We start from the raw sequence: 26,402 nt of genomic DNA, 5'->3' as shown, positions 1-26,402 counted from the left end.
AAGAAGTGAGTTAATTAAACTCATGCCTTTTTAATCCGGCCTTCTAATGGGTGAGGAATTCAAAGTTTATTTTAGTTACTGAAAAGATTGCTTGCTTTTTTATTTTTCATGAAACTAGCATCAGTTAAATTTCTCTCAACAATATGCAGCTGCCAAGCCAAGAGAGAAGGGCTCTACTACTTCATGTGCTGCCCGCTGCCTCTCCACTACGACAGGATCAATTCCAAACACTTGGGAATTCACAGTGCTCTCCAGAATCTGACACTGGCAAGGAAGTCATTGTTTTCAAAAGGAGTTTTCAAGGCCTTTGTTTCTGTAGTTCTCACTCAATTCTAGGTCGGGTGTTGCAGTTTTGGGGATTTTTTATATTACTCTTTACAACAAAGGAAGTTCTGGGACACAAACAATGGCACCACGTCTTAGATGCAAAAGCAGCTTTGCTTTCTCCACTAGATGTGCCCAGTATTCTGCGAGCCTGTATTTGTAGGGAGCAAAGTGCTCATGCCAAAGTTCCACTTGTGCTCTACTTACTTCTTCCAGGGGTTCATTCTCTGCTTTCTTTTCAGCAGAGACACCCAAACCCAAATAAACATGACCTATCTCAAAACAATTCTGATCTTGGCTAATACTGACAATTCAAAATGCCCTTAAACAGAAAAAGCCCATGGCCAGTCATTCTGAAATAATCCCCAACTGAGCTGTTAGAACCAGGAGAACTAATTTTTTACATGGCTTCACAGAGGATAAAATCATGTGGCAGCCAAGCACTATGAGAGGAAAACCTGTCTCAAAAGGGGATTCTTTCACCCTGTAGAATGCTCAGGGCAGTAAGGAAAAGTAAGACAGGAAAGAATAAGTGACATAAGTCAATTCCAGTCAAGAAATAATCCAGGAAAAATGTCACCTTACTGAGTAATACTTCTCTCTAGCTGCATTCAGCATTCCAGCTGCATAGCAGCAATGAAGGAGTCAATCCAAAGGGGCCATACCCAGGATTTGGCAGAACTAATCCTAAGCCATGGAAGCAGGGGAACTGATCCCTTTCTCTGCATCAGCAGAATTAGTTCTCCAAGTCTCATCTCTCCTATCATTACACACCCAGAGGGGCCAAATGAACAACAACAGCATCAATGAGGCTTCCAACTTGAAAGCATTGCCTGACCCAGATGCACCAGACCCAGCATTTTGTCTGGCACAATTCCACTTGTCAGGGATCAGGCAAGGCAGGGACAGGCACAAGGCACCTCCTGCCCCAGCCTCAGCCTGCAACACTGACACAGGCAGGGACAGCCAGGGAAGAGATTTGTCACTGTGACCCTGCCATAGGTGGCTTTGGGACTGTGCTGTCAGAGGATGACAAACTCACACCCTGCCTTAGCTGCATCCATTTCGAAGTCTCCCTCTCCTTCATTGGAAAAGTCAAAAGGGCTTTCTATCATAGGAGGTTTCTCTATTTCCGACAGTGTCTAACCAGGCAATGTCCATCAATCTCCTACATATGTCAAAGCGTTCACCTCAGAAACTACACCAAGGAAAGCTATTGTCCTTCAAAACAAGGAGGAAGGAATGGGAACATTTCTCATTTCCTGGTAAATGCCTTCCTTTTCTAGTTTCATTATGATACTAGAAAGCCTGCAGAGAGATAAAAGGCATGTGCAGGATGGAGAGGAATTATTTTCTTGTCAGCACTGCATTTCCAGGACCCCAAGGTACCACTCCAGCTCCTGCGACTCAATGCTTCACACTGGAGGATTTTTCACTGCAGCACCAGAGAACCCTCCCAGGTACTGGGCTCTGGGAGAGTCCACTGAGCCAGTCAAGAAATTGAAACGGAATTAAATAAATTTTCAAAATTTTGTGTTTTAACCAAGTTTTCGAAATGTTATCTCTAAGCCAGGATGCCAATGGTCATTTTAGGACAGACATGCCCTGTACTTACCTGAATGTTCTGATGTCTCCTCTGGGCTTATGCTGCTGGATCTTGGCCTGGAGAAAATGGAGGAGAAAAGAACACATGAGGAGGTAGAAAGAGAAGGGAGGGAATGGGCGTACAATGAAAGGAGACAAAGCTACTTAGCAGGGTCACTTCTATGAAGGAGGGAATGCAACACATAAACCCAGAAGGATGCAAAGCTGAATAATTGTCCTTAAGCTTTCATTTGCTGGAGTCACATAAAAACGGCCAAGCTCTGGCTGATATAAAAGCCAAGTCCAGCAGGGGACCCATCCTGAGGTGCTTTGAAGCCCTGCCTCCTCTTCCCCACCACCACCTCTGCTCTTGGGGCATTGCTGTTGGCTTTGACATGGTGCCGGATCATCAGAGATGGGCAAAATGCTGAACACACAGAGGTTTGCCTAAATACATGGGATAGCTGACAGTGCAAACTGACCCCAGGAGATGGGAAGAATGAGGTGAACAGCACTGGAGCAGCAGACACCTTGGCTTACCTCATCTCCCCGGACTCCTGCAAATCCAGCTGGGGAGAGCTTGGCAAAGACCCCGCAGCACTTCCAACAGGGAGACTGCCTGCCTTGCATATTGGGGGGATCAAAGGCAGTCCAAATGATGCCTTCTTCATTTCCCCACCACTGGAATATGGCAAGGAGGTCTGGAAAGAGTAGAACACAGCGCACTCAGATCAAGCATCCAGCCTTGCCCCCATTTATGCCTCAAGACATTTACATAGGCCCTCAACTGGGACCTAGCGGGAATAAACAAGACAAACTGATGGAGCTGATTTGAAAAGGATGCAGAATGGAAAGGGGGAGACCATTTCCCACATTTGACACCTCTCCCCTCCTGCTCTCTCCTGTGCAAGTGTGGCTGCATTCCCAGCTGCCACTGACATCAAGATGTTCTGGGGTGCCACTGCCCCCATGCCATCCCAAAGGCCCCCACTGGCCTTTGGGATGGCATGGCAGTGGCTTTAGATCCCTGGCCTCTCCCTGCCCCTAAGCTGTCTCACAGCCAGTGCTGCTGATCTCCAGCCATGGCCCCACAAAGCCATTCTGCAGGATGTCAAAACCTGCTTTTCTCAAGGCCCTCATTTCTTCTGCTGCTGCTCTTCCCTCCTACAGTTCCCCAGCAGCCTTTGAGCCCAGATGCTGCTCAGCTCACGGCATGCTGGCTGCTCTCCAGCTCCCACACATCCATCAGCTCAGGCTCACTGGCATTTGGGAAGCTCAGCAGAGCTCCCTGCCCTGCTGCTGTCTGCAAGCTCTCTGCCTGCCCAAGCTGCTCCAGGGCCCCCATGCCATGGCCAGGAATGGGGCTGGAGGCACTGGGCATAGATGCACACCCACCCCTAGTATCCCATCATTTCTGGCCTGGCTAAAGAGCCAAATCAGGACCTGTTCAAAGTTCACTGAAAGGGTCAGTTCCTGTCAGGGATACCTTGGGCCCTTTCTCTGCAAGGCTGAAATCAAGTACCCACGCCTAGGATTGCACATTCTCTCTACCAAAGCTGTCGCTCATCTGCCTCCTCCTGCACTCCACGGCAAACCCAAAACAACTGCAGTTCCTGGCCCTGCTGCAAAGGCAATCGTGTGCCTGGGCTCTGGGCTGCTCTCCCCATGGCCACCTCCCATCCCTTCCCTCTGGACAAAGCCATGCCATAGCACACAGCTGCCCAGGACTTGATGGAGTCTGGAAATAGCATCAGAGACAACTGCGCAGAGGGCATGGCTGTACAACTCACAAGCTGAGACAACCTGACTTGGCAGCTTCCTGCAAACACCTTTTTCCATCCAAAGCAGACACAGCTGACACAAAACACCACCAAGACATAGAGATGCTTCATAGAAACCCATAGGTTACTAAACGGAAAAGGATTGCTTTTCCAGATTGGACAACTTGTGCTGCTCTGACTGCTTGTTGGTGTTTTCTCAGCCATAAGACAGAGGAGAAACCACAACAGAGCCCAGAAACCATTCTGAGACCTCTCCTGTTATTGATACATGCTGAGGACATGAAGTCTGCCCTGTACACCCATTGCAAAGACAGCCTGAAGCACAGTGTCCAGCTGAGCTGTTCCTTGGCTCAGCTCCTTCCCTGCGCTCACAGCACAGGAAAAGGTCTCCAAGTTCTGCCTACAACAAATAAACTGGAAATCTACCACACAGGACTTAGCTTGGTCTCCTTACCTTATGTCCTTTTCCCTCAGAACTCTCCTCCTGAAGGCTTTTTCTGATATTGTTGAAGCCAGTGCTAGCTTTCAGTTTCTCACCATCATAAATAGCACTTGGCTTGTTGGAAGAAGAGGTCTCTTGGATGGGAGGCAGTGGCTTGGGTGGAAGCAGTGAGGAGGGACGTGTCTGTGGAAGACTCCTGGAAATACTGGAGTCAGTCAGGCCTGCAAAGCGGAGAGACAAAATGTATCAGAGCCTGCAATGCAAACTTAAAGTATCTGAAGTCTTGTAGTTCATGGGAGAGACTTCCTGGAAATTCCTAAACACCGGCACAGGCAAACATGCTCCTACAGGCAGCTACTTGAATCAGACCAGGGGAAAACCCTGAGCCACTTCCCCAGAGCTACCACAGGCACAGCCTGGCCTCTGGGCTGCCCTGGGACAGCAGGGAGCCCAGAGCCCTGTGCTCTCCAGGAATGCCTCAGCTGCACAGGCACCCTCCTGCTCCTCTCCCTGCCCCACAGCTCAGCAGCCCTGCAGCTCCAGGGGCACTGCCAGCAGCACAGCTCCTTGCAGGGGGCACATGCAGGCCACAGCTGTTCCCTGCCAATGTGCACAGCCTCTCTGGGCTGACACAAGACCCTTCCTCCCAACAGAGAGCAGCCCAGCTCCCACCTCACCTCTCTGTGGGAGGCTGAGCTAGTCTCACAAGGCAGGAAGTGAGTTGGGTGAACTCCCACCTATACAATCAATCCATCTCATGGATGAGGCATCCAAGAGGTTTTTTACTATTCAAAAGATGGCTTTGTTTTGAGTTGTTATGAAACTAGCCTCACTACAATTCCTCTGAACTGTATGGGGCTGACAAGCCAGGAGAGAAAGCTTCTACAGCTTTGCTTGTGTGTTGCTCATTGGTCATGTACTAATTTGAAATCCCTTTCCTTCTAAACTGTTGGCAATCCACAGTGGTCTCCAGAATTTGACAATTACACCTAGGAAGTAATTACTTTCCCAAGCTACTGTTCATGGCCTTTGTTTCTGTAACTCCCACTCAGTTCTGGGTTGGGCTTTGCTCCTTGCATTTATTTCTCTTCACAACAGAGGAAGTGCTGGCACATAAGCAATGGCACCTCATGTTGGAAGAAGTTTTGCAATCCACATTACATATCCCAGTATTCAAGGAATCTGTATCTGCAGGGAAAAATCTGGCCATCCAACTGCAAATTGCCACTTTTGCTCTGCTTCATTGTTCCATGGGGTTTTTTCTCTGCTTTCTTTCCAGCAGACACAACCAAAACCAACATAAAACCTGCCTCAAAACATTTCTGATCTTGGCTAACAGCAAAAATTCACAATGTTCGTAATGGAAATCACAGAGGGGAACTCATTCTGAAATACTCTCCAACAGAGCTGTTAACACTCAGAGAGTTAAGGCGTAACATGATTTCACAGAGGACAAAATCCTGTGGCATCCAAGCTGTTAGAGAGGAGCACCTATCTTAAAACTGGATTTCTTTCTCTCTGTAAAGTGTCTCAGTCAGTAATCAAAGACACACAGGTATGGATTAATGAGATGATCTCATTAATGAGTCATTCCTAGTCCAGAATTTATCCAGAAAAAATTTTACCTTCATCAATGACCAATACTTCTCCTTAACTGCATTCAGCATTCCACTTGCATACCAGCAATGAAGGAGTCATTCCAAAGGGGCCATACCCAGGATTTGGCAGAACTAACCCTAAGCCAAGGAACCAGGGGATCTGTTCCCTTTCTCTGCATCAGCAGAATTAGTTCTCCAAGTCTCATCTCTCCTATCATTACACAGCCCAGAGATCCCAAAGGAACAACAACAGCATCAATGAAGCTTTCAACTTGAAAGTATTGCCTGACCCAGATGCACCAGACCCAGCATTTTGTCTGGCACAATTCCACTTGTCAGGGATCAGGCAAGGCAGGGACAGGCACAAGGCATCTCCTGCCCCAGCCTCAGCCTGCAACACTGACACAGGCAGAGACAGCCACGGAAGAGATTTGACATTGTGAACCTGCCATAGGTGGCTTTGGGACTGTGCTGTCAGAGGATGACAAACTCACACCCTGCCTAGGCTGCACCCATTTGCAAGTCTCCCTCTCCTTCATTGGAAAAGTCAAAAGGGCTTTCTATCATAGGAGATTTTCCTATTCCTCCCAGTGCAAAACCAGGCAATGTCCATGAATCTCCTTCACATCTCAAAGGGTTCAGATCAGAAAAATACCCCAGGGAAAGCTTTTCTCCTTCAACGTCAGGAGGAAGGAGTGGGAACATTTCTCATTTCCTGCTAAATGCCTTCCTTTTCTAGTCTCATTTTGACACTAGAAAGGATGCAGGGAGATAAAAGGCATGTGCAGGATGGAGAGGAATGTTTCCTTTTCCTGCACAACATTTCCGGGACTCCAAGGTACCACTCCAGCTCCAGCCACTCAACACTTCACACTGGAGGAATTTTCACTGCAACACCAGTGAACACTCCCAGGTACTGGGCTCTGGGACAGTTCACTCTGCCCATCAAGGTCATTTTAGGACAGACATGCCCTATACCTACCAGCATGTTCCAAGAACTTCTCTTCTCTTCTACTGCTGGATCCTGACCTGGAGAAAATAGAGGACAAAAGAACATATGAGGATGCAGAATGAGAAGGGAGGGAATGGGCGTTCAATGAAAGGAGGCAAACCTTCTTAGCATGGTCACGTCTATAAATATGGGAATGCCACAACTAAACCCAGAAGGATGCAAAGATGATTAATTGTCCTTAAGCTTTCATTGCTGCAGTCACACAGAGCTGGCCAAGCTCTGGCTGACAGAAAAGCCAAGTCCAGCAGGGGACCCATCCTGAGGTGCTTTGAAGCCCTTCCTCCTCTTCCCCACCACCACCTCTGCTCTTGGGGCATTGCTGTTGGCTTTGACATTGGATGGGCAAAATGGAGAATACACAGAGGCTTGCCTAAATGGGAGACTGTGCAAAATGACCACAGGAGATGGGAAGGGTGAGGTGAACAGCACACTGGAGCAGCAGACACCTTGGCTTACCTCATCTCCTCAGACTCCTGCAAATCCAGCTGGGGAGAGCTTGGCAAAGACCCCACAGCACTTTCAAGAGGGAAGCTTCCTGCCTTGCATATTGGGGGGATCAAAGGCAGTCCAAATGATGCCTTCTTCATTTCCCCACCTCTGGGATATGGCAAGGAGGCCTGGAAAGTGTAGAACACAGTGCGCTCAGATCAAGCATCCAGCCTTGCCCCCATTTATGCCTCAAGACATTTACATACGCCCCCAACTGGGACCTGGCTAGAATAAACAAGTCAAACCAATGGAGCAGATTGGCACAGGATTGGCAATTGAAAGGGAACTGGTGAGGGAGAGACCATGTCCCACATTTGACTCCTCTCCCCGCCCGTGCTCTCCTCTGCATGGGTGCCAGCATTCCCAGCTGGTATCCACATGTTTGTGGATAAACTGAAAATCTACCATACAGGACTTCGCTTGGTGGCCTTACCGTGTGTCCTTTTCTCTCTGAATTCCGTTCCTGGCTGCTTCTTCCAATATCGTCGTCGCCAGTGCTCATTTTCTCTGCATCAAACATCTTGCTTGGCTTGATGGGAGAAGAGGTCTCTTGGATGGGAGGCAGTGGCTTGGGTGGAAGCAGTGAGGAGGGACGTGTCTGTGGAAGACTCCTGGAAATACTGGAGTCAGTCAGGCCTGCAAAGTGGAGACACAAAATGTAACACAGCCCACAAAGTAAATCTAAATCTGAAGCCTTGTAGTTCATGGGAGAGACTTCCTGGAAATTCCTAAACAGCTACACGGGAAAATATGCTCTGAATGCCAGACACTTGAATCAGACCAGGGGGAAACCCTGAGCCACTTCCCCAGAGCTACCACAGGCACAGCCTGGCCTCAGGGCTGCCCTGGGACAGCAGGGAGCCCAGAGCCCTGTGCTCTCCAGGAATGCCTCAGCTACACATGCACCCTCCTGCTCCTCTCCCTGCCCCACAGCTCAGCAGCCCTGCAGCTCCAGGGGCATTGCCAGCAGCACAGCTCCTTGCAGGGGGCACATGCAGGCCACAGCTGTTCCCTGCCAATGTGCACAGCCTCTCTGGGCTGACACAAGACCCTTCCTCCCAACAGAGAGCAGCCCAGCTCCCACCTCACCTCTCTGTGGGAGGCTGAGCCATGCTCACAAGGCAGGAAGTGAGTTGGGTGAACTCCCACCTATACAATCAATCCATCTCATGGATGAGGCATCCAAGAGGTTTTTTACTATTCAAAAGATGGCTTTGTTTTGAGTTGTTATGAAACTAGCCTCACTACAATTCCTCTGAACTGTATGGGGCTGACAAGCCAGGAGAGAAAGCTTCTACAGCTTTGCTTGTGTGTTGCTCATTGGTCATGTACTAATTTGAAATCCCTTTCCTTCTAAACTGTTGGCAATCCACAGTGGTCTCCAGAATTTGACAATTACACCTAGGAAGTAATTACTTTCCCAAGCTACTGTTCATGGCCTTTGTTTCTGTAACTCCCACTCAGTTCTGGGTTGGGCTTTGCTCCTTGCATTTATTTCTCTTCACAACAGAGGAAGTGCTGGTACATAAGCAATGGCACCTCATGTTGGAAGAAGTTTTGCAATCCACATTACATATCCCAGTATTCAAGGAATCTGTATCTGCAGGGAAAAATCTGGCCATCCAACTGCAAATTGCCACTTTTGCTCTGCTTCATTGTTCCATGGGGTTTTTTCTCTGCTTTCTTTCCAGCAGACACAACCAAAACCAACATAAAACCTGCCTCAAAACATTTCTGATCTTGGCTAACAGCGAAAATTCACAATGTTCGTAATGGAAATCACAGAGGGGAACTCATTCTGAAATACTCTCCAACAGAGCTGTTAACACTCAGAGAGTTAAGGCGTAACATGATTTCACAGAGGACAAAATCCTATGGCATCCAAGCTGTTAGAGAGGAGCGCCTATCTTAAAACTGGATTTCTTTCTCTCTGTAAAATGTTCCAGTCAGTAAAACAGAGGGACAGGTAAGGATTAATGAGATAGGTCATTGGAAGACTCCTTCTCCTTCACTGGAAAAGTCAAAAGGGCTTTCTATCATAGGAGGTTTCCCTATTCCTCCCAGTGCAAAACCAGGCAATGTCCATACATCTCCTTCACATCTCAAACGGTTGAGCTCAAAAACAGCCGCAAAGGAAAGCTTTTATCTTTCAAAACAAGGAGAAAGGAGTGGGAACATTTCTCATTTCCTGCTAAATGCCTTCCTTTCCTAGTCTCATTTTGACACTAGAAAGCCTGCAGGGAGATTAAAGGCATGTGCAGGATGGAGAGGAATGTTTCCTTTTCCTGCACAGAATTTGCAGGATCCCATGGTAGCACTCCAGCTCCTTCCACTCAACACTTCACACAGGAGGAATTTTCACTGAAACACCAGAGAACGCTCACAGGGACTGGGCTCTGGGAGAGTCCACTGAGCCCATCAGGGAATTGAAATGAATTTAATGACATTTTTGAAAGAATGGGTTTCAACCAAGCATTCCAAATGTCACCTCTAAGTCAAGATTCCAATGGTCATTTTAGGACAGACAGGCCTTGAACCTACCTGAATGTTCAGAGGTCTTTTCTCGGCTTACGCTGCTGGGCCTTGGCCTGGAGAAAATGGAGGACAAAAGAACATATGAGGAGGTAGAATGAGGAGGGAGGGAATGGGTGTACAATGAAAGGGGACAAAGCTACTTAGCATGGTCACTTCTATGAATGAGGGAATGCCACATATAAACTCAAGAGGATGCAAAGCTGAATAATTGTCCTTAAGCTTTCAGTGGCTGCAATCACACAGAGCTGGCCAAGCTCTGGCTGACAGAAAAGCCAAGTCCAGCAGGGGACCCATCCTGAGGTGCTTTGAAGCCCTGCCTCCTCTTCCCCACCACCACCTCTGCTCTTGGGGCATTGCTGTTGGCTTTGACATTGGGCTGGATCATCAGAGATGGGCAAAATGCTGAACACACAGAGGTTTGCCTAAATACATGGGATAGCTGACTGGGCAAACTGACCCCAGGAGATGGGAAGAGTGAGGTGAACAGCACACTGGAGCAGCAGACACCTTGGCTTACCTCATCTCCTGGAACTCCTTCAAGTCCTCCTGGAGAGATGTGTGCAGAGATCCCGCAGCACTGCCAACAGCGAGACTGCCTGCCTTGCGCATTACGGGGATCAAGGATTTTCCAAATGCCCCTTTCTTCATTTCCCCACCGCAGTAATAATGCAAGGAGGTCTGGAAAGAACAAATCACATTGATCAGATCAAGCATCCAGCCTTGAATACATTAATGCCTCAAGACAATTATATATGCCCTCAACTGGGACCAAGCAGGAATAAACAAGTCAAACTGAGGGAGGTGATTGGGAAAGGACGTGGAATGGAAAGGGAAGCTGTGAGGGAGAGACCATTTCCCACATTTGACACCAACTCCACTCATGCTCTCTCCTGTGCAAGTGTGGCTGCATTCCCAGCTGTCATTGACATCAAGATGTTCTGGGGTTGCCACTGCCCCCACTGGCCTTTGGGATGGCATGGCAGTGGCTTTAGATCCCTGGCCTCTCCCTGCCCCTAAGCTGTCTCACAGCCAGTGCTGATCTCCAGCCATGGCCCCACAAAGCCATTCTGCAGGATGGCAAAACCTGCTTTTCTCAACGCCCTCGTTTCTTCTGCTGCTGCCCTTCCCTCCTACAGTTCCCCAGCAGCCTTTGAGCCCAGATGCTGCTCAGCTCTCGGCATGCTGGCTGCTCTCCAGCTCCCCACACATCCATCAGCTCAGGCTCACTGGCATTTGGGAAGCCCAGCAGAGCTCCCTGCCCTGCTGCTGTCTGCAAGCTCTCTGCCTGCCCAAGCAGCTCCAGGGCCCCCATGCCATGGCCAGGAATGGGGCTGGAGGCACTGGGGATAGATGCACACCCACCCCTAGTATCCCATCATTTCTGGCCCAGCTAAAGAGTCAAATCAGGACCTATTCAAACTTGACTGAAAGGGTCAGTTCCTGTCAGGGCAAAGGTCTCAGAGCTCTGCCAACAGCACATAAACTGAAAAATTACCACACTGGACTTTGCTTGGTCTCCTTACCTGACATCCTTTATCCTCAGAAGTGATCTCTTTCCCTCTAATCTCTTCATCCCAGCCGCTGCCAAGTTTCCCAGTCTCCCGCTCTCTACTCCATATCTTGCTTGCCATGGGAGAAAGATAGCTCTTGGGGATGGGAAGCAACGGCTTGGAGGGAAGGAGCATTGATGGATTTGCCAGGGACAACCTCTTGGCAAGAGGGTATCCAGTCAGGCCTGCAAAGTGGAGACACAAAATGGATCAGAGCCTGCAATGCAAACCTAAAGCAACTGAAGCTCCGTATTTCATGGGACACATTGCTTGGAAGCTTCTAAACACCTGCACAGGGAAACATGCTCCTGCTGGCAGACACTTGAGGCAGGCCAGGGCCTGAATCAGGCTCAGGGAAAACCCTGAGCCACTTCCCCAGAGCTACCACAGGCACAGCCTGGCCTCTGGGCTGCCCTGGGACAGCAGGGAGCCCAGAGCCCTGTGCTCTCCAGGAATGCCTCAGCTGCACAGGCACCCTCCTGCTCCTCTCCCTGCCCCACAGCTCAGCAGCCCTACAGCTCCCTGCTATCCACACCTTTTCCTTCTGTTGTCTTTGCTTTTCTGGTAACATCCATCTTCAAACCCGTGCTTCTGCCAGGCAGAAGTGTCAGGGTTTGAATCTGGGATGGCTCTGGGAGGTGGCAGTGAAGGGAGCTTGGTACCCAGCCTTAGAACAAGGCCTAAGGGTGACTCCAATCTCCAGCGCTTGGCACAGAGAGGCAGAGCCAGACGCGTCTGCTGCCACTGGGGCCCTGTCAAGCACAACCTGCACCAGCCCAGCCTGGGGCTGCCCCTTCGTGACATGCTCCCCATGCTACTCTCATTACCATGGCTGCAAAAGCCCACCCCAACTCCATCCCCTTCGATTCCCTTCCCAAGCCCAGCCAGCCATAAGCCCAGTCTGGCCAGGCCTGAGGCTTTCATAGAGTCTAGGATGTAGAACCCTTCCCAAAGCTACTTTTCAAGGCCTTGAATTCTGTAATTCCCTCTCAGTTCTGGGTTGCAGCTTGTTGTTGTGGGAATTTGTTTATTACTCTTCATATCAAACAAAGTGCTGGGACACAGACAATGGCACCAGGCGGTGGAAGTAAAAGCAGCTTTCCACTCCCCTGTGGATGAGCCGAGAATTCTGTTAGCTGAGAGGTGTAAGGAACAAATTGACCATCCAACATTCCTCTTTTGCTCTACTTCAGTGTTCTATGGGGTGTTTTTCCCGGTGTTCTTTCTTGAAGTTACCAGAACTCAACATAAACGCTATATCCCTCAAAGCATTTCTGATCTTGGCTAATGCTGTCAACTGAAATTTTTCTTAATGGAAAGAGTGGAGGGCATGTCATTCTGAAATACTTTCAACAGTTCAGTTGGGGGGTAAGAGAACAAATTCTTTGCAAGGCTCCACAGAGGGTTATACCATGTGGCATCCAAGATGATGAGAGGAAAACCACTCTTAAAACTGGATTTCATTCCCTTTGTAAAAGGTCCCGGTCAGTAATAAAAGATAAACAGGTATGGATTAATGAAATAAGTCATTCCTAGTCCAGAATTTATCCAGAAAAATTTCCAACTTCTTCAATTTCCAATATTTCTCCTTAAGTACATTAAGCATTCCAGTTGCATACCAGCAATGAAGGAATCGTTCCAAAGGGGCCATACCCAGGATTTGGCAGAACTAACCCTAAGCCAAGGAACCAGGGGATCTGATCCCTTTCTCTGCATCAGCAGAATTAGTTCTCCAAGTCTCATCTCTGCTATCATTACACACCCAGAGATGCCAAAGGAGCAACAACAGCATCAATGAGGCTTTCAACTTGAAAGCATTGCCTGACCCAGATGCACCAGACCCAGCATTTTGTCTGGCACAATTCCACTTGTCAGGGATCAGGCAAGGCAGGGACAGGCACAAGGCATCTCCTGTCCCAGCCTCAGCCTGCAACACTGACACTGGCAGAGACAGCCAGGGAAGAGATTTGTCACTGTGACCCTGCCAGAGGTGGCTTTGGGACTGTGCTGTCAGAGGATGACAAACTCACACCCTGCCTTAGCTGCATCCATTTCGAAGTCTTCCTCTCCTTCATTGGAAAAGTCAAAAGGACTTTCTATCATAGGAGGTTTCCCTATTTCTCCCAGTGGAAAACCAGGCAATGTCCATACATCTCCTTCAAATCTCAAAGGTTTCAAATCAGAAAAGACCTCCAAGGAAAGGTTTTCTCCTTCAAGGGCAGGTCAAAGGAGTGGGAACATTTCTCATTTCCTGCTAAATGCCTTCCTTTTCTAGTCTCATTTTGACACTAGAAAGCCTGCAGGGAGATAAAAGGCATGTGCAGGATGGAGAGGAATGTTTCCTTTTCCTGCACAGCATTACCAGCACCCCAAGGTAGCACTCCAGCTCCTGCCACTCAACACTTCACACTGGAGGAATTTTCACTGCACCAGAATTTTCACCAGAGAACACCCCATAGGGACTGGGCTCAGGGAGAGTCCACTGAGCCCATCAAGGAAATGAAATCAATTAAAAAGAAATTTTTGAAAGTATAGGTTTCAACCGAGCTTTCCAATGGTCACCTCAGAGTCAAGACTAAAAATGTCATTTTAGGACAGACATGCCCTGGACCTACCTGAATGTTCAGAGGACTTGACTTGGCTGGTGCTGCTGGACTCCGGCCTGAAGAAAATGGAGGAGAAAAGAACACATGAGGAGGTAGAAAGAGAAGGGAGGGAATGGGTGTACAATGAAAGGAGGCAACCCCACTAAGCATGGTCATTTCTTTTAAGGAGGTAATGCAACACATAAACCCAGAAGGATGCTAAGCTGAATAATTGCCCTTGAGCTTTCGGGTGCTGGAATGACGCAGAACTGGCCAAGCTCTGGCTGACAGAAAAGCCAAGTGCAGCAGGGGACCCATCCTGAGGTGCTTTGAAGCCCTGCCTCCTCTTCCCCACCACCACCTCTGCTCTTGGGGCATTGCTGTTGGCTTTGACATTGGGCTGGATCATCAGAGATGGGCAAAATGCTGAACACACAGAGGTTTGCCTAAATACATGGGACAGCTGACTGTGCAAAATGACCACAGGAGATGGGAAGGGTGAGGTGAACAGCACTCTGGAGCAGCAGACACCTTGGCTTACCTCATCTCCCCGGACTCCTGGAAATCCCGTTGGGGAGAGCTTGGCAAAGACCCCGCAGCACTTCCAACAGGGAGACTGCCTGCCTTGCGCATTACAGGAATCAAAGATTTTCCAAATGGCCCCATCTTCATTTCTCTATCACTGGTATATGGCAAGGAGGTCTAGAAGAAATAAAACACAGTGCTCAGAACAAGCATCCAGGCTTGACCACATTCATGCCTCAAGACATTGAGATAAGCCCTCAACTGGGACCTAGCAGGAATAAACAAGACAAACTGATGGAGCAGACTGGGAAAGGACTGGCAATGGAAAGGGAACTGGTGAGGGACAGACCATGTCACACATTTACGAGCACTCTGCCTTCTCATTTCCCTGGAAATGTGGCTACATCGCAGGCTGCCATCCCCATGTTTGACATCAAGATGTTCTAGGGTGCCACGGTCTCCACTGGCCTTTGGGATGGCATGGCAGTGGCTTTAGATCACTGGCCTCTCCCTGCCCCTAAGCTGTCTCACAGCCACTGCTGATCGCCAGCCATGGCCCCACAAAGCCATTCTGCAGGATGGCAAAACCTGCTTTTCTCAACGCCCTCATTTCTCCTGCTGCTGCCCTTCCCTCCTACAGTTCCCCAGCAGCCTTTGAGCCCAGATGCTGCTCAGCTCCTGGCATGCTTACTGCTCTCCAGCTCCCACACATCCATCAGCTCAGGCTCACTGGCATTTGGGAAGCTCAGCAGAGCCCCCTGCCCTGCTGCTGTCTGCAAGCTCTCTGCCTGCCCAAGCTGCTCCAGGGCCCCCATGCCATGGCCAGGAATGGGGCTGGAGGCACTGGGGATAGATGCACACCCATCCTTAGAATCCCACCATTTCTGGCCTGGCTAAAAAGCCAAATCAGGGCCTGTTCAACTTCACTGAAAAGGTCAGTTCCTGTCAGGGCAAAGGTCTCAGAGCTCTGCCAACAGCACATAAACTGAAAAATTACTACACTGGACTTAGCCTGGTCTCCTTACCTTACATCCTTTTTCCACAGAAATGAGCTGTTTCCCTCTAATCTCTTCATCCCAGCCACTGCCAAGTTTCCCACTCTCCCGCTCTCTACTCCGTATCTTCCTTGCCAAGGGAGAAAGAGAGCTCTTGGGGATGGGAAGCAATGGCTTGGAGGGAAGGAGCATTGATGGATTTGCCAAAGAAAATCCCTTGGCAAGAGGGTATCCAGTCAGGCCTGCAAATTGGAGACACAAAATGGATCAGAGCCTGCAATGCAAACCTAAAGCATGTAAAGCTCCATATTTCATGGGACATATTCCTTGACAACTTCTAAACACCTGCACGGGGAAACATGCTCTTAAGGTAACATCCATCTTCAAGCCCGTGCTTCTGCCAGGCAGAAGTGTCAGGGTTTGAATCTGGGATGGCTCTGGGAGGTGGCAGTGAAGGGAGCTTGGTACCCAGCCTTAGAACAAGGCCTAAGGGTGACTCCAATCGCCAGCGCTTGGCACAGAGAGGCAGAGCCAGACGCGTCTGCTGCCACTGGGGCCGTGTCAAGCACAGCCTGCACCAGCCCAGCCTGGGGCTGCCCCTTTGTGAGTAGCACGCTCCCCATGCTACTCTCATTACCATGGCTGCAAAACCCCACCCCAACTCCATCCCCTTCCCAAGCCCAGCCAGCCCTAAGCCCGGCCTAGCCAGGCCTGCGGCTTTCACACTGTCTAGGATATAGACCCTTCCCAAAGCTGCTTTTCAAGGCCTAATTTTTGTAATTCCCTCTCAGTTCTGGGTTGCAGCTCATTGGTGTGAGATTTTGTTAAATGCCTTTCACATCAAACAAAGTGCTGGGATACAAACAATGGCATCGGTCAGTGGAAGAAAAAGCAGCTTTGCACACCACTGTGGATGAGCCCAAAATTCAGTTGGCCAAGAGCTGTAGGGAACAAATTGACCATCCAAAAATTCCCCTTTTGCTCTACTTCAGTGTTCCAGGGGTTTATTCTCTGCTTTCTTTTCAGCAGAGACACTCATACCCAACAGAAACATGACCTATCCCAAAACAATTCTTATCTTGGCTAATACTGACAATTCAAAATGTCTTTAATGGAAACAGCTGACAGCCAGTCATTCTGTACTACTCCCCAACACAGCTAATTATTTACATGCTTCCACAGAGGGTTAAACCATGTGGCATTCAAGACTATGAGAGGAATACCTGTTTTAAAACTGGATTTCTTTCCCTCTGTAAAATGTCCCAGTCAGTAATCAAAGACACACAGGCATGGAATAATGAAATAATTCATTCCTAGTCCAGAATTAATCCAGAAAAAATTTTACCTTCATCAATGACCAATACTTCTCCTTAACTGCATTCAGCATTCCACTTGCATACCAGCAATGAAGGAGTCAATTCAAAGGGGCCATACCCAGGATTTGGCAGAACTAACCCTAAGCCAAGGAACCAGGGGATCTGATCCCTTTTCCTGCATCAGCAGAATTAGTTCTCCAAGTCTCATCTCTCCTATCATTACACAGCCCAGAGATCCCAAAGGAACAACAACAGCATCAATGAAGCTTTCAACTTGAAAGCATTGCCTGACCCAGATGCACCAGACCCAGCATTTTGTCTGGCACAATTCCACTTGTCAGGGATCAGGCAAGGCAGGGACAGGCACAAGGCATCTCCTGCCCCAGCCTCAGCCTGCAACACTGACACAGGCAGAGACAGCCAGGGAAGAGATTTGTCACTGTGACCCTGCCATAGGTGGCTTTGGGACTGTGCTGTCAGAGGATGACAAACTCACACCCTACCTTGGCTACATCCCTTTGCAAGTCTCCCTCTCCTTCACTAGAAAAGTCAAAAGGACTTTCTGTCATAGGAGGTTTTCCTGTTCCACCCGTTGCAAAACCAGGCCATGTCCATACATCTCCTACACATCTCAAACGGTTCAGATCAAAAACAGCTGCAAAGGAAAGCTTTTCTCCTTCAAAAGCATATGGAAGGAGTGGGAACATCTCTCATTTCCTGCTAAATGCCTTCCTTTTCTAGTCTCATTTTGACACTAGAAAGGCTGCAGGGAGATTAAAGGCATGTGCAGGATGGAGAGGAATGTTTTCTTTTCAGCGCTGCATTTCCAGGACTCCAAGGTACCACTCCAGCTCCTTCTACTCAACACTTCACACTTGGAGGAATTTTCACTGAAACACCAGAGAACACTCCCTAGGGACTGGGCTCTGGTAGAGTCCACTGAGCCCATCAGGGAATTGAAATGGATTTAAAGAAATTTTTGAAAGAATGGGTTCCAACCAAGCATTCCAAATGTCACAGCTAAGTCAAGATTCCAACGGACATTTTAGGACAGACAGGCCTTGAACCTACCTGAATGTTCTGAGGTCTTCTCTTGGCTTGTGCTGCTGGACTCTGGCCTGGAGAAAATGGAGGAGAAAAGAACACATGAGGAGGTAGAATGAGGAGGGAGGGAATGGGTGTACCATGAAAGGAGACAAAGCTACTTAGCAGGGTTGCTTCTATGAAGGAGGGAATGCAACACATTAACCCAGAAGGATGCAAAGCTGAATAATTGTCCTTAAGCTTTCAGTTGCTGAAGTCACATAAAAACGGCCAAGCTCTGGCTGACAGAAAAGCCAAGTGCAGCAGGGGACCCATCCTGAGGTGCTTTGAAGCCCTGCCTCCTCTTCCCCACCACCACCTCTGCTCTTGGGGCATTGCTGTTGGCTTTGACATTGGCCTGGATCATCAGAGATGGGCAAAATGCTGAACACACAGAGGTTTGCCTGAATACATGGGACAGCTGACTGTGCAAAATGTCCACAGGAGATGGGAAGAGTGAGGTGAACAGCACTCTGGAGCAGCAGACACCTTGGCTTACCTCATCTCCCCGGACTCCTGTAAATCCACCTTGAGGGATCTGCGCAGAGACCCTGCAGCACTGCCAACAGCGAGACTGCCTGCCTTGCGCATCACAGGGATCAGAGATTTTCCAACTGACCCCTTCTTCATTTCCCCAGTGCTGGAATAACGCAAGGAGGTCTGGAAAGAGCAAATCACAGAGCTCAGATCAAGCATCCAGCCTTGCCCACATTCATGCCTCAAGACATTTACATAGGCCCTCAACTGGGACCTGGCAGGAATAAACAAGTCAAACTGATGGTGCAGATTGGTAAAGGATTCAGAATGCAAAGGGAACTGGTGAGGGACAGACAATATCCCACATTTGACACCTCCCCACTCATGCTCACTCCTCTGCCAGTGTGGCTGCATTCCCAGCTGGCATCCACATGATTAACATCAAGATATTCTGGGGTGCCACTGCCCCCACTGGCCTTTGGGATGGCATGGCAGTGGCTTTAGATCACTGGCCTCTCCCTGCCCCTAAAGCTGTCTCACAGCCACTGCTGATCTCCAGCCATGGCCCCACAAAGCCATTCTGCAGGATGTCAAAACCTGCTTTTCTCAACGCCCTCATTTCTCCTGCTGCTGCCCTTCCCTCCTACAGTTCCCCAGCAGCCTTTGAGCCCAGATGCTGCTGAGCTCCCGGCATGCTCACTGCTCTCCAGCTCCCACACATCCATCAGCTCAGGCTCACTGGCATTTGGGAAGCTCAGCAGAGCTCCCTGCCCTGCTGCTGTCTGCAAGCTCTCTGCCTGCCCAAGCAGCTCCAGGGCCCCCATGCCATGGCCAGGAATGGGGCTGGAGGCACTGGGTGTAGATGCACACCCACCCCTAGTATCCCATCATTTCTGGCCCAGCTAAAGAGTCAAATCAGGACCTATTCAAACTTGACTGAAAGGGTCAGTTCCTGTCAGGGCAAAGGTCTCAGAGCTCTGCCAACAGCACATAAACTGAAAATTTAGTACACTGGACTTAGCCTGGTCTCCTTACCTTACTTCCGTTATCCGCAGAAGTGATCTCTTTCCCTCTAATCTCTTCATCCCAGCCGCTGCCAAGTTTCCCACTCTCCGGCTCTCTACTCCGTATCTTGTTTGCCATGGGAGAAAGAGAGCTCTTGGGGATGGGAAGCAACGGCTTGGAGGGAAGGAGCATTGATGGATTTGCCAGGGAAAGCCCCTTGGCAAGAGGGTATCCCGTCAGGCCTGCAAAGTGGAGACACAAAATGGATCAGAGCCTGCAATGCAAACCTAAAGCAACTGAAACTCCATATTTCATGGGAAACATTCCTTGGAAACTCCTAAATCCTGCACAGGGAAACATGCTCTAAATGGTAGACACTTGAATCAGGCCAGGGGGAAAACCCTGAGCCACTTCCCCAGAGCTACCACAGGCACAGCCTGGCCTCTGGGCTGCCCTGGGACAGCAGGGAGCCCAGAGCCCTGTGCTCTCCAGGAATGCCTCAGCTGCACAGGCACCCTCCTGCTCCTCTCCCTGCCCCACAGCTCAGCAGCCCTACAGCTCCCTGCTATCCACACCTTTTCCTTCCGTTGTCTTTGCTTTTCTGGTAACATCCATCTTCAAACCCGTGCTTCTGCCAGGCAGAAGTGTCAGGGTTTGAATCTGGGATGGCTCTGGGAGGTGGCAGTGACGGGAGCTTGGTACCCAGCCTTAGAACAAGGCCTAAGGGTGACTCCAATCTCCAGCGCTTGGCACAGAAAGGCAGAGCCAGACGCGTCTGCTGCCACTGGGGCCGTGTCAAGCACAGCCTGCACCAGCCCAGCCTGGGGCTGCCCCTTTGTGACACGCTCCCCATGCTACTCTCATTACCATGGCTGCAAAAGCCCACCCCAACTCCATCCCCTTCGATTCCCTTCCCAAGCCCTGCCAGCCCTAAGCCCGGCCTAGCCAGGCTTTCACACTGTCTAGGATGTAGACGCTTCCCAAAGCTGTGTTTCAAGGCCTTAAATTCTGTAATTCCCACTCAGTTCTTGGTTGCAGCTTGTTGTGGTGGGCATCGGTCAGTGGAAGTAAAAGCAGCTTTCCACTCCCCAGTGGATGAGCCCAAAATTCAGTTGGCCAAAAGCTGTAGGGAACAAATTGACCATCCAAAAATTCCCCTTTTGCTCTACTTCAGTGTTCCAGGGGTTTATTCTCTGCTTTCTTTTCAGCAGAGACACTCATACCCAACAGAAACATGACCTATCCCAAAACAATTCTTATCTTGGCTAATACTGACAATTCAAAATGTCTTTAATGGAAACAGCTGACAGCCAGTCATTCTGTACTACTCCCCAACACAGCTAATTATTTACATGCTTCCACAGAGGGTTAAACCATGTGGCATTCAAGACTATGAGAGGAATACCTGTTTTAAAACTGGATTTCTTTCCCTCTGTAAAATGTCCCAGTCAGTAATCAAAGACACACAGGCATGGAATAATGAAATAAGTCATTCCTAGTCCAGAATTAATCCAGAAAAAATTTTACCTTCATCAATGACCAATACTTCTCCTTAACTGCATTCAGCATTCCACTTGCATACCAGCAGTGAAGGAGTCATTCCAAAGGGGCCATACCCAGGATTTGGCAGAACTAACCCTAAGCCAAGGAACCAGGGGATCTGTTCCCTTTCTCTGCATCAGCAGAATTAGTTCTCCAAGTCTCATCTCTCCTATCATTACACACCCAGAGGTGCCAAAGGAACAACAACAGCATCAATGAGGCTTTCAACTTGAAAGCATAGCCTGACCCAGATGCACCAGACCCAGCATTTTGTCTGGCACAATTCCACTTGTCAGGGATCAGGCAGGCAGGGACAGGCACAAGGCATCTCCTGTCCCAGCCTCAGCCTGCAACACTGACACAGGCAGAGACAGCCAGGGAAGAGATTTGTCACTGTGACCCTGCCATAGGTGGCTTTGGGACTGTGCTGTCAGAGGATGACAAACTCACACCCTGCCATGGCTGCACCCATTTGCAAGTCTCCCTCAAGTTAATCGGAAAAGGCAAAAAGACTTTGTGTCATAGGAGGTTTCCCTATCCCTTCCGGTGCAAAACCAGGCAATGTCCATGAATCTCCTTCACAATTCAAAGAGTTCAGATCAAAAACATCTGCAAAGGAAAGCTTTTCTCCTTCAAAAGCATAAGGAAGGAGTGGGAACATTTCTCATTTCCTGCTAAATGCCTTCCTTTTCTAGTCTCATTTTGACACTAGAAAGGCTGCAGGGAGATAACAGGCATTTGCAGGAGGGAGAGGAATGTTCTCTTTTCAGCACTGCATTTCCAGGACCCCAAGGTACCACTCCAGCTCCTGCCACTCAACACTTCACACTTGGAGGAATTTTCACTGAAACACCAGAGAACACTCCCTAGGGACTGGGCTCTGGTAGAGTCCACTGAGTCCATCAGGGAATTGAAATGAAATTAAAGAAATTTTTGAAAGAATGGGTTCCAACCAAGCATTCCAAATGCCACATCTAAGTCAAGATTCCAATGGTCATTTTAGGACAGACATGCCCAGAACCTACCTGACTGTTCTGAGGTCTTCCCGTGGCTTATGCTGCTGGATCCTGGCCTGAAGAAAATGGAGGAGAAAAGAACATATGAGGAGGTAGAATGAGGAGGGAGGGAATGGGTGTACCATGAAAGGAGACAAAGCTACTTAGCAGGGTTACTTCTATGAAGGAGGGAATGCAACACATTAACCCAGAAGGATGCAAAGCTGAATAATTGTCCTTAAGCTTTCAGTTGCTGAAGTCACATAAAAACGGCCAAGCTCTGGCTGACAGAAAAGCCAAGTGCAGCAGGGGACCCATCCTGAGGTGCTTTGAAGCCCTGCCTCCTCTTCCCCACCACCACCTCTGCTCTTGGGGCATTGCTGTTGGCTTTGACATTGGGCTGGATCATCAGAGATGGGCAAAATGCTGAACACACAGAGGTTTGCCTAAATACATGGGATAGCTGACTGTGCAAAATGTCCACAGGAGATGGGAAGAGTGAGGTGAACAGCACTCTGGAGCAGCAGACACCTTGGCTTACCTCATCTCCCCGGACTCCTGTAAATCCACCTTGAGGGATCTGCGCAGAGACCCTGCAGCACTGCCAACAGCGAGACTGCCTGCCTTGCGCATCACAGGGATCAGAGATTTTCCAACTGACCCCTTCTTCATTTCCCCAGTGCTGGAATAACGCAAGGAGGTCTGGAAAGAGCAAATCACAGAGCTCAGATCAAGCATCCAGCCTTGCCCACATTCATGCCTCAAGACATTTACATAGGCCCTCAACTGGGACCTGGCAGGAATAAACAAGACAAACTGATGGAGCAGACTGGGAAAGGATTCAGAATGCAAAGGGAACTGGTGAGGGACAGACCATGTCACACATTTGACACCTCTCCTCTCCTGCTCTCTCCTGTGCAAGTGTAGCTGCATTCCTGCCTGCCATTGACATCAAGATATTCTAGGGTGCCACGGTCTCCACTGGCCTTTGGGATGGCATGGCAGTGGCTTTAGATCACTGGCCTCTCCCTGCCCCTAAGCTGTCTCACAGCCACTGCTGATCGCCAGCCATGGCCCCACAAAGCCATTCTGCAGGATGGCAAAACCTGCTTTTGTCAACGCCCTCATTTCTCCTGCTTCTGCCCTTCCCTCCTACAGTTCCCCAGCAGCCTTTGAGCCCAGATGCTGCTGAGCTCCCGGCATGCTGGCTGCTCTCCAGCTCCCACACATCCATCAGCTCAGGCTCACTAGCATTTGGGAAGTTCAGCAGAGCCCCCTGCCCTGCTGCTGTCTGCAAGCTCTCTGCCTGCCCAAGCTGCTCCAGGGCCTCCATGCCATGGCCAGGAATGGGGCTGGAGCCACTGGGTGTAGATGCACACCCATCCTTATTATCCCATCATTTCTGGCCCAGCTAAAGAGCCAAGGCAGGGCCTGTTCAACTTGACTGAAAGGGTTTAATTCCTGTCAGGGCAAAGGTCTCAGAGCTCTGCCAACAGCACATAAACTGAAAATTACTACACTGGACTTAGCCTGGTCTCCTTACCTTACTTCCTTTATCCGCAGAAGTGATCTCTTTCCCTCTAATCTCCTCATCCCAGCCGCTGCCAAGTTTCCCACTCTCCCGCTCTCTACTCCATATCTTGCTTGCCATGGGAGAAAGAGAGCTCTTGGGGATGGGAAGCAACGGCTTGGAGGGAAGGAGCATTGATGGACTTGCCAAAGAAAACCTCTTGGCAAGAGGGTATCCAGTCAGGCCTGCAAAGTGAGACACAATATCTATCAGAGCCTGCAATGCAAACCTAAAGCATCTGAAGCTCATTATTTCATGGGACACATTCCTTGGAAACTCCTAAACACCTGCACAGGGAAACTTGAATCAGGCCAGGGGGAAAACCCTGAGCCACTTCCCCAGAGCTACCACAGGCACAGCCTGGCCTCTGGGCTGCCCTGGGACAGCAGGGAGCCCAGAGCCCTGTGCTCTCCAGGAATGCCTCAGCTGCACAGGCACCCTCCTGCTCCTCTCCCTGCCCCACAGCTCAGCAGCCCTACAGCTCCCTGCTATCCACACCTTTTCCTTCCGTTGTCTTTGCTTTTCTGGTAACATCCATCTTCAAACCCGTGCTTCTGCCAGGCAGAAGTGCCAGGGTTTGAATCTGGGATGGCTCTGGGAGGTGGCAGTGAAGGGAGCTTGGTACCCAGCCTTAGAACAAGGCCTAAGGGTGACTCCAATCGCCAGCGCTTGGCACAGAGAGGCAGAGGCGGACGCATCTGCTGCCACTGGGGCCGTGTCAAGCACAGCCTGCACCAGCCCAGCCTGGGGCTGCCCCTTTGTGACACGCTCCCCATGCTTCTCTCGTTTCCATGGCTGCAAAACCCCACCCCAACTCCATCCCCTTCCCAAGCCCAGCCAGCCCTAAGCCCGGCCTAGCCAGGCCTGCGGCTTTCACACTGTCTAGGATATAGACCCTTCCCAAAGCTGCTTTTCAAGGCCTTGAATTCTGTAATTCCCACTCAGTTCTGGGTTCCAGTTTGTTGGTGTGGGATTTTGTTTATTTCCCTTCACATCAAAGCGCTGGAACACACACAATGGCATTGGTCAGTGGAAGTAAAAGCAGCTTTGCACTCCCCAGTGGATGAGCCCAAAATTCAGTTGGCCAAGAGCTGTAAGGAACAAATTGACCATCCAAACATTCCTCTTTTGCTCTACTTCAGTGTTCTATGGGCTATTATTCCTGCTTTTTTATTGCAAAGACACCCAAACCAAACTTAAACCTGACCTGCCTCAAAACATTTCTGATCATGGCTAATACTGACAATTGACATTTTTTTAAATTAAATAGCAGACGGCAAGTCATTCTGAAATACTCCCCAACACAGCTGTTAAAAGTAAGAGATCTAATTCTTTGCATGGTTCCATAGAGGGTTAAACCATGTGGGCATTCAGGACTATGGAGGAATACCTGTCTTAAAACTGGATATCTTTCCCTCTGTAAAATGTCCCGGTCAGTAATAAAAGATAAACAGGTATGGATTAATGAAATAAGTCATTCCTAGTCCAGAATTATCCAGAAAAAAATTTACCTTCATCAATGACCAATACTTCTCCTTAACTGCATTCAGCATTCCACTTGCATACCAGCAATGAAGGAGTCAATTCAAAGGGGCCATACCCAGGATTTGGCAGAACTAACCCTAAGCCAAGGAACCAGGGGATCTGATCCCTTTTCCTGCATCAGCAGAATTAGTTCTCCAAGTCTCATCTCTCCTATCATTACACAGCCCAGAGATCCCAAAGGAACAACAACAGCATCAATGAAGCTTTCAACTTGAAAGCATTGCCTGACCCAGATGCACCAGACCCAGCATTTTGTCTGGCACAATTCCACTTGTCAGGGATCAGGCAAGGCAGGGACAGGCACAAGGCATCTCCTGTCCCAGCCTCAGCCTGCAACACTGACACAGGCAGAGACAGCCAGGGAAGAGATTTGTCACTGTGACCCTGCCATAGGTGGCTTTGGGACTGTGCTGTCAGAGGATGACAAACTCACACCCTGCCTTGGCTACATCCCTTTGCAAGTCTCCCTCTCCTTCACTAGAAAAGTCAAAAGGACTTTCTGTCATAGGAGGTTTTCCTATTCCACCCGTTGCAAAACCAGGCCATGTCCATACATCTCCTACACATCTCAAAGGGTTCAGATCAGAAAATACCCTAGGGAAAGCTTTTCTCCTTCAAGGGCAGGTCAAAGGAGTGGGAACATTTCTCATTTCCTGCTAAATGCCTTCTTTTCTAGTCTCATTTTGACACTAGAAAGGATGCAGGGAGATAAAAGGCATTTGCAGGATGGAGAGGAATGTTTTCTTTTCAGCACTGCATTTCCAGGACCCCAAGGTACCACTCCAGCTCCTTCCACTCAGCTCTTCACACTTGGACGAATTTTCACTGCATGACCAGAGAACACTCCCAGGGACTGGGTTTCTGGGGGAGTTCACTGAGCCCATCAAGGAATTGCAACGAATTTAAAGAAATTTTTAAAAGAATGGGTTTTAACCAACCTTTCCAAATGTCACCTCTAAGTCCAGACTACAAAGGTCATTTTAGGAAAGACATGCCCTGTACCTACCTGCATGTTCAGAGGACTTCTTTTGGCTTATGCTGCTGGATCTTGGCCTGGAGAAAATGGAGGAGAAAAGAACACATGAGGAGGTAGAAAGAGAAGGCAGGGAATGGGCGTACCATGGAAGGAGACAAAGCTACTTAGCATGGTCACTTCTATGAAGGAGGGAATGCAACACCGAAACCCAAAAGCATAATGCAAATATTATTAATTTTCCTTAAGCTTTGAGTCTCTGAAGTCACACAGAGCTGGCCAAGCTCTGGCTGAAACACAGCAGTTCATTCTTCAACTTGCACCAGAACTCCCCAATTCTGCTGCCTCTCCTTTCGGAGCCAAGTATCTCCTGCAGCCTCTCTGAAGCAGCAAGAGCTGCTGGGCTGAGACACCAGCCTGGATGGAGGGCAGCTACTTTTGTACTGCTCACAAAGTTTGACTTTGCCTGCTTGTGC

General features: G+C 49.3%; 1 protein-coding gene across 1 annotated transcript in view; it reads right to left on the bottom strand.

Moving 5' to 3' along the window:
- LOC136553869 (TOG array regulator of axonemal microtubules protein 2-like) overlaps positions 1–25,965 on the bottom strand; it is a 46,939-nt gene extending 20,974 nt beyond the window's left edge. The window contains exons 1-10 of the mRNA XM_066545623.1: positions 25,960–25,965; positions 22,380–22,540; positions 21,869–21,915; positions 19,332–19,543; positions 18,319–18,479; positions 17,808–17,854; positions 11,289–11,500; positions 10,283–10,443; positions 9,772–9,818; positions 7,664–7,866 (exon numbers count right to left, since the gene is read on the bottom strand). Coding sequence (XP_066401720.1) covers positions 7,664–7,866; positions 9,772–9,818; positions 10,283–10,443; positions 11,289–11,500; positions 17,808–17,854; positions 18,319–18,479; positions 19,332–19,543; positions 21,869–21,915; positions 22,380–22,540; positions 25,960–25,965 — 1,257 coding nt within the window. The remainder of the gene's footprint in view (positions 1–7,663; positions 7,867–9,771; positions 9,819–10,282; positions 10,444–11,288; positions 11,501–17,807; positions 17,855–18,318; positions 18,480–19,331; positions 19,544–21,868; positions 21,916–22,379; positions 22,541–25,959) is intronic.
- Positions 25,966–26,402: the final 437 nt, after the last annotated feature.

Source organism: Molothrus aeneus, chromosome 3 (assembly GCF_037042795.1).
Source record: "Molothrus aeneus isolate 106 chromosome 3, BPBGC_Maene_1.0, whole genome shotgun sequence".
Lineage (NCBI taxonomy): Eukaryota > Metazoa > Chordata > Aves > Passeriformes > Icteridae > Molothrus > Molothrus aeneus.
This window is presented reverse-complemented; position numbering and strand designations above follow the sequence as displayed.